The sequence below is a fragment of the Schistocerca nitens genome, chromosome 9, assembly GCF_023898315.1.
Source record: "Schistocerca nitens isolate TAMUIC-IGC-003100 chromosome 9, iqSchNite1.1, whole genome shotgun sequence".
NCBI classification, from domain to species: domain Eukaryota; kingdom Metazoa; phylum Arthropoda; class Insecta; order Orthoptera; family Acrididae; genus Schistocerca; species Schistocerca nitens.
Genome location: NC_064622.1, coordinates 37,414,460 through 37,426,632, shown reverse-complemented (window position 1 = coordinate 37,426,632; position 12,173 = coordinate 37,414,460). Strand labels below are relative to the sequence as shown.

Below are 12,173 nucleotides of genomic sequence, written 5' to 3'. Positions count from 1 at the left end.
TAAAATCTTCCTAGACGTCGGGCAGGGGCTGAAGATGGTATAGTAAATCGCAGAAACTGGTAGCCTAATACATTATGTATGAAAAATAAACGGCTGACATGTGTGATTTGACGTCCTGTAATGAGTTGAAGCATAAGCGACGAAGTGTCTGCTCACACGTTGGTCGTTTCGACTGAAAACCAGAGCGTGTGAAGCATCTGAACAGTTCGATACACACGGTTCTCTTCAGATCTGACAACGTATGACTTTTTCTTATAAAAAGAAAGCAGCTTGGAAGACATTTTCACCAAACTAAAGTGTTATCTGTACCGTAAATTATCGTTAGGCAGCAATGTAAACCAGTTTGTTTTCTGAGGGAATGAAACATTGCGACTCTAGCTGTTATACACTACTGGCAATTAAAATTGCTACACCAGAAACATGACACGCTACAGTCGCGAAATGTAACAGACAGGAAGAAGATGCTGTGATATGCAAATGATTAGCTTTTCAGAGCATTCAGACAAGTTTGGCGTCGGTGGCGACATCTACAACGTGCTGACATGAGGAAACTTTCCAACGGATGTAACATACACAAACAGCAGTTGACTGGCGTCGCCTGGTGAAACGTTGTTGTGATGCCTCGTGTAAGGAGGAAAAATGCGTACCATCACGTTTCCGACTTTGATAAAGGTCGGATTGTAGCCCACCGCGATAGCGGTTTATCGTATCGCGACATTGCTGCTCGCGTTGGTCGAGATCCAGTGACTGTCAGCAGAATATGGAATCGGTGGGTTCAAGAGGGTAATACGGAACGCCGTGCTGGATCCCAACGGCCTCGTATCACTAGCAGTTGAGATGACAGGCATCTTATCCGCATGGCTGTAGCGGATCGTGCAGCCACGTCTCGATCCCTGAGTCAACAGGTTGGGACGTTTGCAAGACAACAACCATCTGCACGAACAGTTCGACGGCCTTTGCAGCAGCGTGCACTGTCAGCTCGGAGACCATGGCTGCGGTTACCCTTGACGCTGCATCACAGACAGGAGCGCCTGCGATGGTGTACTCAACGACGAATCTGGGTGCACGAATGGCAATACGTCATTTTATCGGATAAATCCAGGTTCTGTTTATGGTGGTCGCGGTAAACGCACATTGAAAACGTGGCGTATCAGCCGGCAAGATGGTATGGGGTGCCATTGGTTACACGTCTCGGTCACCTCTCGTTCGCATTGACGGCACTTTGAACAGTGGACGTTACAATTCAGATGTGTTACGACCTGTGGCTCTAACCTTCATTCGATCCCTGCAAAACCTTACATTTCAGCAGGATAATGCAAGACCGCATGTTGCAGGTCCTGTACGGGCCTTTCTGGACACAGAAAATGTTCGACTGCTGCGCTGGCCAGCACATTCTCCAGATCTCTAAACAATTGAAAACGTCTAATCAATGGTAGTCGAGCAACTGGCTCGTCACAATACTCCAGTCACTACTCTTGATGAACTGTGGTATCGTGCTGAAGCTGCATGGGCAGCTGTACCTATACATACCATCCAAGCTCTGTTTGACTCAATGCCCAGGCGTATCAAGGCCGTTATTACGACCAGAGGTGGTTGTTCTGGGTACTGATTTCTCAGGATCTATGCACCCAAATTGCGTGAAAATGTAATCACATGTCAGTTCTAGTATAATATATTTGTCCAATGAATACCCGTTTATCATCTGTATTTCTTCTTGGTGTAGCGATTTTAATGGCCAGTAGTGTATGTGCATTTCAGTAGTAACTGCTGGACTGAGTCAGTGTCCCCCTTAGCTGATTGCGAGTCCACGTGCGTCCTGCAGCGCAGTAGAGCTGTCTGGAGACGTTTACCACCGCGGGCCTGGCAGTGTTGAGCGAGCAGGTCGTGAGCTTCTTCCCTAGAGGGAGGGTACGTCTTTGTTTTGTCCTGCGACGCCGTCAGCTGCGGCGGCGCCCAGGATCCGCTAAAGGCAGCCAGAGGCAGCTTCTGAAAGCGGCGACCCGCTCTTCTTGTTGGCAACGCCGGCCAGGTGGTGCAGCCACCCTGCCCTGCGGCTGGCCTTGAACTGGCTGCGCCAGGGCAGAGCCACCTATAAGTACACGGACGCGACCCCGGCGCCGGTAGTCAGTCCCTCAGCACCGACGACAAACCTATCTGCTCCGTCATGTTCAAGGTGAGTAGCAGCGCTTCAGGCCGCTCAGTGGAACGAAGGATTACGTGCACTAACGAAAAAACGAAGTTTTTCTTGTTCATCGTATGTATTAACTCATTTTTTATCCAGTCGCTTTGCATTTAAAAACTCGATTGCTTATTGTTCAGCCGCCCTAATGGATGCATGAATCAGCTGACAACCGCAAACTTGTGCTGTCTCATACAACACCCGGGATATACAGGGTGGTCCATTGAACGTGACCTGGCCAAATATCACACGAAATAAGCGTCAAACGAAAAAACTACGAAGAACGAAACTTGTCTAGCTTGAAGAGGGAAACCAGATGGCGCTATGGTTGGCCAGCTAGATGGCGCTGCCATAGGTCAAACGGATATCAACTGCGTTTTTTTAAAATAGGAACCCCCATTTTTTTATTACTTATTCGTGTAGTACGGTCCGGACACTTGGATGATGTCGTCCAGGATACCGAGCAGGATACATAGCACACGCCCGTTGGGCATTTTAATCACAAAAACCATACATCAACACGATATCGACCTTTCACGCAATTGGTAAACGGTCCATTTTAACACGAGTAATGTATCACAAAGGAAATATCGTCCGCACTGGCGGAATGTTACGTGATACCACGTACTTATACGTTTTTGACTATTGCAGGCCATCTATCACAAAGCCAAAAAAATGGTCCAACTAAAACATTCATATTTCTTTACGTACTACACGAATAAGTAATAAAAAAAGAGGGTTCCTATTTAAAAAAACAGTTGATATCCATTTGGCCTATGGCAGCGCCATCTAGCGGTCCAACCACAGTGCCATCTGGTTTCCCCCTTCAAGCTAGACGAGTTTCTTCTTTGTAGTTTTTTCGTTTGATGCTTATTTCATGAGATATTTGGCCCGGTCTCTATCAATGGACCACCCTGTAAATTTCTGATCTGATGGACAAACTATCTTCCGCTAACTTATTCTAGCCGACCTTCAGTGTCATACCCCATTCTCCAGCCCCGTACTCTGTTGCGACTGAATTTTGGCATTCTTCTACCTTACAGCAACATATTTCAACATCCGGTGGCAAGGAGACATTATTCGCCGTCCATTTAAATGACTATAATTCGGCAAAAAGTTCTACCTACCCTTCCAGCTGCTGGCGAATACTCTTTCTTTCCATTTTAGGGTGTTCTTCCCACCTCCCCTACCCTCACCCCTGCAACACACACACACATACATACATACACTTTCATCAATCAAAAAACATGATTTTGCAACCTCCTACTCATTTGCTTACTACCTCTTCACAAAGACTTTTTTTTCCTGTAAAAACTTCCTCTGCCTACTGTTCACACCTCATAAGTTACTGGAGTGACCATTTCTCGAAACATCTACATCCATACTCCGCAAGCCACCTGACGGTGACGGAGGGTACTTTGAGTACCTCTATCGGTTCTCCCTTCTATTCCAGTCTCGTATTGTTCGTAGAAAGAAAGATTCTCGGTATGCCTCTGTGTGGGCTCTAACCTCTCTGATTTTATCCTCATAGTCTCTTCGCGAGATATACGTAGGAGTAAGCAACATATAGCTTGACTCCTCGGTGAAGGTATGTTCTCGAAACTTCAACAAAAGCCCGTACCGAGCTACTGAGAGTCTCTCCTGCAGAGTCTCCCACTGGAGTTTATCTATCATCTCCGTAGCGCTTTCGCGATTACTAAATGGTCCTGTAACGAAGCGCGCTGCTCTCCGTTGGATCGTCTCTACCTCTTCTATCAACCCTGGTACGGATCCCACACCGGTGAGCACTATTCAAGCAGTGGGCGAACATGTGTATTGTAACGTACTTCCTTGGTTTTCTGACTGCGTTTCCTTACAATACTTCCAATGATCCTCAGTCTGGCATCTGCTTTACCGACGGTCAACTTTATATGATCATTCCATTTTAAATCACTCCTAATGCGTACTCCCAGATAATTTATGGAATTAACTGCTTCTAGTTGCTGACCTGCTATATTGTAGCTAAATGATAAAAGATCTTTCTTCCTATGTAGTCGCAGCACATTACACTTGTCTACATTGAAATTCAGTTGCCATTCCCTGCGCCATGCGTCAATTCGTTGCAGATCCTCCTGCAATTCAGCACTATTTTCCATTGTTACAACCTCACGATATACTACAGCATCATCCGCAAAAAGCCTCAGTGAACTTCCAATGTTATCCACATGGTAATTTATATATATTATGAACAGTCACGGTCTTACCACACTCCCCTGCGGCACACCTGAAATCACTCTTACTTCGGAAGATTTCTCTCCATTGAGAATGCCATGCTGCGTTCTGTTATCTAGGAACTCTTCAATCGAATCACACAATTGGTTTGATAGTCCGTATGCTCTTACTTTGTGTGGGGAACTGTATCAAATGTCTTGTGGAAGTCAAGAAAACCTGGGAAGCCGTGTCTATGGTGCTCTGAGTCTCGTGGACGAATTGCGGGAGCTGGGTTTCACACGATCGTCTTTTTCGAGACCCATGCTGATTCCTCCAGAGTAGGAAACGTCTGTTATCAGATTTCTGTATTCTACTTAGTACCCTCATTGCGTAATCGTACGTAAACGAAGAAATTTTCCTCCGGGGGCTGTTATTTTATGAGTAAAGACACATTATACTTCATTTTATTTTTAGTAGAGCTAAGTATCCTAGCCTCTCTGCATCTGAGATCTGCGATTTCGCTTTTGCAGTGTGTAGCTGGAGTCAAGAAAAACGACTTATTCCGTTTGTTATCCCAGTTACCTTTGTGTCTGTGAAAATGCCTTCGGAACAGTCAGATAGCCAGCAGTTTCATCTATTCTGATACGAGAGGGTCCGGTTTCTTGCAGTCACCCATAAACAGATACAGAAATATCGTGGTGGGTTTGCTATCGTTGCAGAAGCAGCTCAGCATGGCATCGTTGTGCAGCTGTTGCACTGCATTCAGCGATGCCGTACAAGAGGTGCGTACTGAACAACGGTTGATAACTAAATCTATCCGTACTGCTGTGTCTTAGCGTCAACAGATAACCAACACTACCGGAAAAACTAAGACGAAAAGTAAAGTTGGCATTGCATTTGTCAACAAGTACCGTGCGTGAATGGAACAAGTCTGAATCCAAAAAAGACAGTTCGTGTCACTGTGCCAACATATACAACAAATTAAAACTCGTATACGTAACTAGTGAAGTGGAAACCTTAATGACGTTGTAAAAGCCTTAAAATAAATGGGACGCATTTCACATACGGACTTCCCACCATTCATAGTTGTGCCGGTACCTACTGTGGTTGTGTGAAACTCTTACGTACTTCATTACACGCTATCTACTTTGATGTTTGGAATATAAGCCAAGTAGTTTTTATTGGGACGTAGTTTGATAAGGTCAAAGGGGTCGAAATGAGCTGATTGCTTAGAAGAGAAATATAGTGCTTATTTACAGAATAAAAGATAACAGCGAAAGCAAGAAAGTGACTTGCTTTAAATATGATGTCATGAAAAGTACACCTGCGAATATGTTACGCAACCCGACCAACTTCATAGCTCATGGGAGATGGTACTTCACATTGATATTAGCCACTCTGGCCTTTGCCGTTAATAGAGCACAGTAACCCTGATGTATATATATTTTGGTTATAGTTTAAACTTTCGCTCCATGAGCCAGTGTAAACAGAAAATGATTTACCGTATGGGTGTCTAACTTCATGGAAATGATGTTCAGACTGTGCGCTGCAGGTTTTGTGTTTTTCGTAGTGTTAGTCATGACTTAAGGTTATGCACGGGTGCTGGTAAGGCGACATAGCATTGAAACGCTAGCATCAGTATGCGTTAAAATTGCAGACAGTCGCCGACCGGGGTGGCCGAGCGGTTCTAGGCGCTACAGTCTGGAACCACGCGACCGCTACGGTCGCAGGTTCGAATCCCGCCTCGGGCATGGATGTGCGTGATGTCCTTAGGTTAGTTAGGTTTAAGTAGTTCTACGTTCTAGGGGACTGATGACCTCAGAAGTTAAGCCCCATAGTGCTCAGAGCCATTTGAACCATTTTGCAGACAGTCAACATGGGCCCGAACAAGGTTTTACATGTGAAGTTTCTTTATCAAAACAATTGTTGTGCTTTGTGCAAATAACTACGCATTAAAATAACACGGAGAGGTCCTCGTTCCGCACTGTGGATGTACATGATTCTGAATTTCGAATTAACTTACGATTAGGAAATTGCGCTTGGGAGGGGTCGACGGCCAACTGCACCACAAATTGAAGAAGTTTCAGTTACCATTGCTGAGAATGCTGGACGTCTTGTGCGATACTGAAGCAGTGAACGGCCTGTGTCACGACAGCTGAACATTTCCATGAGTGCTGCGAACGAGTGTGAAATTACGTCTCTTGTGCGGATCCACGCTGTCGCGGATGCAGATACACGTCACGCTGAGAAATGTCCGCAACCTGGAAAGTAAATATGGTACACAAGTAACATATGTTTCCCTCTCATGTGGAAACTAAAATGTGTTTCCCTCGACAGGTTATTCGTTATTTCTCTTCTGCATGTCCTTAAAAATGCTTCCACATAGTTTCATTGTCTTACGATCACTTGTTTTTCATAGGACCCTCTCAAGTAGTGGAAGTTTAATCATAACCACCCTGCAAGATGGTGGATTCGCTTTCATGAGAACTTCGGTTTGTCTTCAACATATCACTGACGTTAAACTTTAATCATCTTTCCTTCATATTCGTTTGGGGTACAAAGACACGGGTAAATGTAGACATCCTTGTAGGTGGGGCAACCACAGCTATGAGTATGCCTCTTAGGTATTAATAACCGCTTCAGCTGCATGTTGGTTCCGTGGGATTAAGGCCACATCTTCTGGTGACATATGATTAAAAGCTCGCAATCTTTTATCCCAACATTCCTTGTCCGACAAATACAAAACACGGCTAAAAGACGGTATGTCATGGATTAAATACTGCCAAAATTCAGCTGAAGCTGTCATTAATACCCAAGGCGGTTAAATGTATTGCACACAACATAACTATTCGTATCTTGTTCTTAGGGTCCTTGCGTGAGATGCACCATGGGTTCAACGGAAGGTTGCACCGTCTTCCTTTAAATAACCGTTGCTCAAATGGCTTTTTCTCATTTTTCAGCATAAACGCCTGAGCGTCTGTAATATTTTCCTCTTTCTTATAGGGAGCTGTTTCGATCTTGCCACCGTGTATCAAAACTCCTTTGATATTACCTATCAGACCTCCTAAAACTGGCGTAGCATAGTAGAGAACATCACATCAGCAACTTGTACGCTGTTTCCCCAGAACTCGTATGACATGTCAAGTCTTCCCTTTGATTTTCATGATTTAGCAGCAGCGAAAAAGTTACTGTACGTTACTTACATTTTAATGAATAAAAAGAGTATCATTTCAGTTAGCTTTTCACGATTCCTGCCTTCTTTTGCACCGAATAAGTTGAAGACTTTCATGATGACACAGTCTGATTTAAAAATGTCCAGTTTTAACCAACCAGTTTCGACACTTTTGATTGCTAAGCGCCGTTCCCCTACAACGTTTTCGGTTTCATATACAGAAAGCTGTAGTCCCGCAACGGGTCAAGTGTGTGGAAAATCCAAACGAAAGAAAGCTAGATGTGACACGGCAAAAACTACAGAACATAGCGCTCCAATCCATAGGAATATGACTCGGTGTACGATTTTTTTTAGTCTCACAGCCGAAGGGACAACCACTAGCTACACAAGATATACTGGAAGTTTATTTTTCTTCAACAAATGCACGATACGATAACTGTTAGTGTCAAGTATATGGATGTATAAAAGAGGAAGTCGTTCAATCACACTCTTACGAATAGAGAGATTCAGTTATATCTGTGAACTGATCACACCTGACAGGTCAGAAATGAATCTTCTGTATTTCACGGATTTTTAAGATTTTGCAACGCATTACACTCCATAAAAACCACTTATAAACAGCCTTAAATTACTCCAGCTGTCAGAGGTGGATCTGGGTTTGATTCGTGGCGTGACCAAGTAACTCTGCTTACTGTAAAGACTGACTGCCTATCTCTCAGCCTCGCGAGGACAAGTTCAAGAATTGCTAGCGACTTTGAATACAGATTACGGAACAAAACATGAGAATCGCTCACGCAACTCTGGTGTATCATGCCATTTTAACAATTTTTAGTTACCTCTACGACGCCGTATTAAGACATGTAACATGTATATTGTGGGCAGCACAAGAAGAAAAAAAAGGAAATAAAAATTCAAATTCTCTAAAATTGCTCTGATTGTCTCATCCGGATTTCGTTTGTAACTTAAGTCAGAAGGTATATTACAAACCGTTCAATATTTTAGAGCCGCAACCTTCGATTTATGCAGCATATATGTCTAATACTGCACTGTTACCAGTTCCATGAAGTCGTATAGTCCTATGTATTCGATTACGCTTATGAGCGATGCAGACACACTTGTAAATTTCTGAATGCAATAAAACTATAAAAAAACAGGTAGGGGCGAGAGATATGATTTTTTTTGTCTGATTCCATGTTAATGAATATAAATATACATATCTAACTTCCAGAAAACCATCTGAAGATGAACCTGAAAAGATTCGAAAACCGGTTTATGGAATAACAAATAACTGTTCAAAAAAGAGACTGGTTGCAGTTTTACGAATTTACATTCAATTAATAGACACGGGTTCTAAAATATCCATTATGGATAAGCTTTATCTGCTTTCAATATGCACCGCGGAGGTTCGAGTTCTCCCTCGGGCATGGGTGTGTGTGTTGTCCTCAGCATAAATTAGTTTAAGTGAGATTAAGTATTGGGTAAGCTTAGGGACCGATGAACTCAGCAGTTTGGTCCCATAAGACTTTACCACAAATTTCCTATTTTTTGCTTTTAATTTTTTTTTTACGGAAATATAACAACACACAGAAATGTCTTCGAAACTGTGTTTTGTAGTGTGAATTCTGTGTATAAAGCGTCAGAAATCAAGATATTTCATTTTTGTAGTTACGTGTTAATATTTACTCGGCAATGAGTTTAAACGGCAATCTAAATTGTGTGAGAGTAGCAACCAAATTCGCACGCTGTTCTTATCCCATACAACCAAGCTTTCGTCTGAACTGTTGAAATACTCTAGGCTAACCTATGGTGTCGGGTTCACATGTACCTGTTCAAGAATCCACTAGTTCAGAAATGTGATTATAGAACATCTGATGTGGTTCAATAGATAGTCATCTCCAAAAACATTATTGTTTAGGAAAAGATGCGAAAACTGTACTTTAATTGTAATGTACAGTGTAAAATTTGGTTGTTGGAATGTGGATACTTATTCGTTATTGTTGTTTCCCACATAATTCTTAAGATATCAGATAACGAGCCACTTACGATGGCACTGAGTTGGACAGACTGGTCCAGGTAAAGCAGCCTAAATAAAGGATTTTTTAAAAATTACTATTTTGTCCCGGAACATAATGTCTCTATTGCAATCATTTACGCAACGAAAAAAATTAAATTTTAAGGAGTATCACACTTATAGGTAATTTTCTGGTCTTAGTTTTTCCACTTCTTCATTTTTGAGGATGTAAGTTGAGTAATAGATGATCTTAACTCCACTTTCTTTCTCACACACATTCTTTTAACGGCAATATTCAGTTCCTCTGCTTTCGTTTGAGTTTCATTTATAACATCATTCGGCAAAGTCATAATGTTGTTCTGCTTATTATTTTGTCATTATTATTGTTATTATTATTATTATCATTCCTTTTGCTCAGACCATTCTCGTCATTTGGTTTTAAGTTACTTCCTTCATTTTTTCATCTTGAAAATTAAAAGTAGTGCTAAAGACTACCTCCATCTGACACAGTTTTTAAAATGCATACATACATTCTCTTCCTTCTACTCATGTCCTGAGTTCTAGACAGCGCCTCCACTCCAGTCATGGGCTTTAAAGTACAGAATTACTTTCACTGAATTTCTGGTGGAATCGCTTTCATTGGAGTGTGGATATGTAAACTTCACCTTCACAACAGATATTTATACAACTACATAAAAGCCAATTTACTGAATTTCCCCTCGTACTGCTTCCACTCTATTGCTTAGTTACAAACTCCATTTCCTTCTCACTCATTTTCTGGATTTTTGCTCGTACTATTCCCACCCTGTTGCTTAGTTACAAATTCCGTCTACCTCCCATACACATTTCCTGTATTTCTGCTAGTACTGTCTTCACTCTATTGCTTAGTTACAAACTCAATTTTCTTCTCACTCATTTTCTGCATTTGTGTATGTACTATCCCCACCCTCTTGCTTAGTTACAAATTCCATCTACCTCCCATACACATTTCCTGTATTTCTGCTAGTACTGCTTCCACTCTATTGCTTAGTTACAAACTCCATTTCCTTCTAACTCATATTCTGGATTTTTGCTCGTATTATTCCAACCCTGTTGCTTAGTTACAAATTTCATCTACCCCCCATACACATTTCCTGTATTTCTGCTAGTACTGCTTCCACTCTATTGCTTAGTTACAAACTCAATTTTCTTCTCACTCATTTTCTGGATTTGTGCTTATACTATTCCCACCCTGTTGCTTAGTTACAAACTCCATCTACCTCCCATACACATTTCCTGTATTTCTGCTAGTACTGCTTCCACTCTGTTGCTTAGTTCCAAACTCCATTTTCTTCGCACTCATTTTCTACATTTGTGCTTGTACTATTCCCACCCTGTTGCATAGTTACAAATTTCATCTACCCCCCATACACATTTCCTGTATTTCTGCTAGTACTGCTTCCACTCTATTGCTTAGTTACAAACTCAATTTTCTTCTCACTCATTTTCTGGATTTGTGCTTGTACTATTCCCACCCTGTTGTTTAGTTACAAACTCCATCTGCCTCCCACACAAATTTTATCTACTTCTCATTCGCATTTTCTGGGTTTCTGCCGTACTGATCCTACTCGCGTGCCACGCGCTGCCCACAGCTCGCCGCCCTCGCGCTGCTGGTGGTGGCCGCCGCCTCGGCGGTGCCGGTCATGGTGGAGGAGCACTCGTCGCAGATGGACCCGGGCACGGGCGCAGCCGTGACGTCGACGGTGATGCAGCAGCGCTCCGGTGGCAACTTCGCGTACACGGTGCACGAGTCGCGGCAGTACCCGGGCCCGCTGGTGCCGGCGCCCATCGTGCCCGCCGTGCAGGCGCCCGTCGTCCCGGTGCCGGTGCCGCTGCAGGTGCCCGGCCTGCAGTACGCGCTGCAGCAGGCCATCGTGCCCGGCGCCGCCGCCCCCGCGGTCATCGCCGCCCCGTACGGACACCTACCCGTCCAGAAGATCTAGCCCGCTGACCGACGATGCCGTTCACCTGCTGCTGTCAACTATCACTGCCTGCATCTGAATTTAGTCTTGTACCCCCAACTTTTATGGCCTCAATAAATACATTCCTAGCACTACTACATCGAATTACTCACTCATTCATATCAGGTGCTAGCATATTAATTATTTTTTTTATTACTTAGCCGCTAAATATACTGGTCCAAACCATAATGGAAGAGCCGGCCTTTGTGGCCGAGAGGTTCTAGGCACTTCAGTGTGGAACCGCGCGACCACTACGGTCGCAGGTTCGAATCCTACCTCGGCCATGGATGTGTGTGTTGTCCTTAGGTTAGTTAGGTTTAAGTAGTTCTAAGTTCTAGTGGACTGATGACCTCAGATGTTAAGTCCCATAGTGCTCAAAGCCATTTGAACCATATCTGGCAAGATAATAAACATAATGTTACGGCAGATGGCCACTTGTTACGACTTCTGCACCTCTTGTTACGGTTTCTGCAGTGCAGACACAGTGGCTGCGCCAAAGACTGAGATGGCGTGGAGTTTTACAATTATTTATTGAGCTTTCTTTACAATTTCTCCCTCGTCGTCGCTGCCCAGCCCTGCGGATCCCTCCGCCTGGCTGCTGCTGTGAAGATTCTCCGACAA

General features: G+C 43.4%; 1 protein-coding gene across 1 annotated transcript; it reads left to right on the top strand.

Moving 5' to 3' along the window:
- Positions 1-2,027: 2,027 nt before the first annotated feature.
- LOC126202986 (uncharacterized) lies at positions 2,028-11,650 on the top strand. The gene is made up of 2 exons (XM_049937176.1): positions 2,028-2,173; positions 11,184-11,650. Exons 1-2 carry the CDS (start codon positions 2,165-2,167, stop codon positions 11,532-11,534), a joined length of 360 nt encoding a protein of 119 aa, XP_049793133.1. The 5' UTR covers positions 2,028-2,164; the 3' UTR covers positions 11,535-11,650.
- Positions 11,651-12,173: the final 523 nt, after the last annotated feature.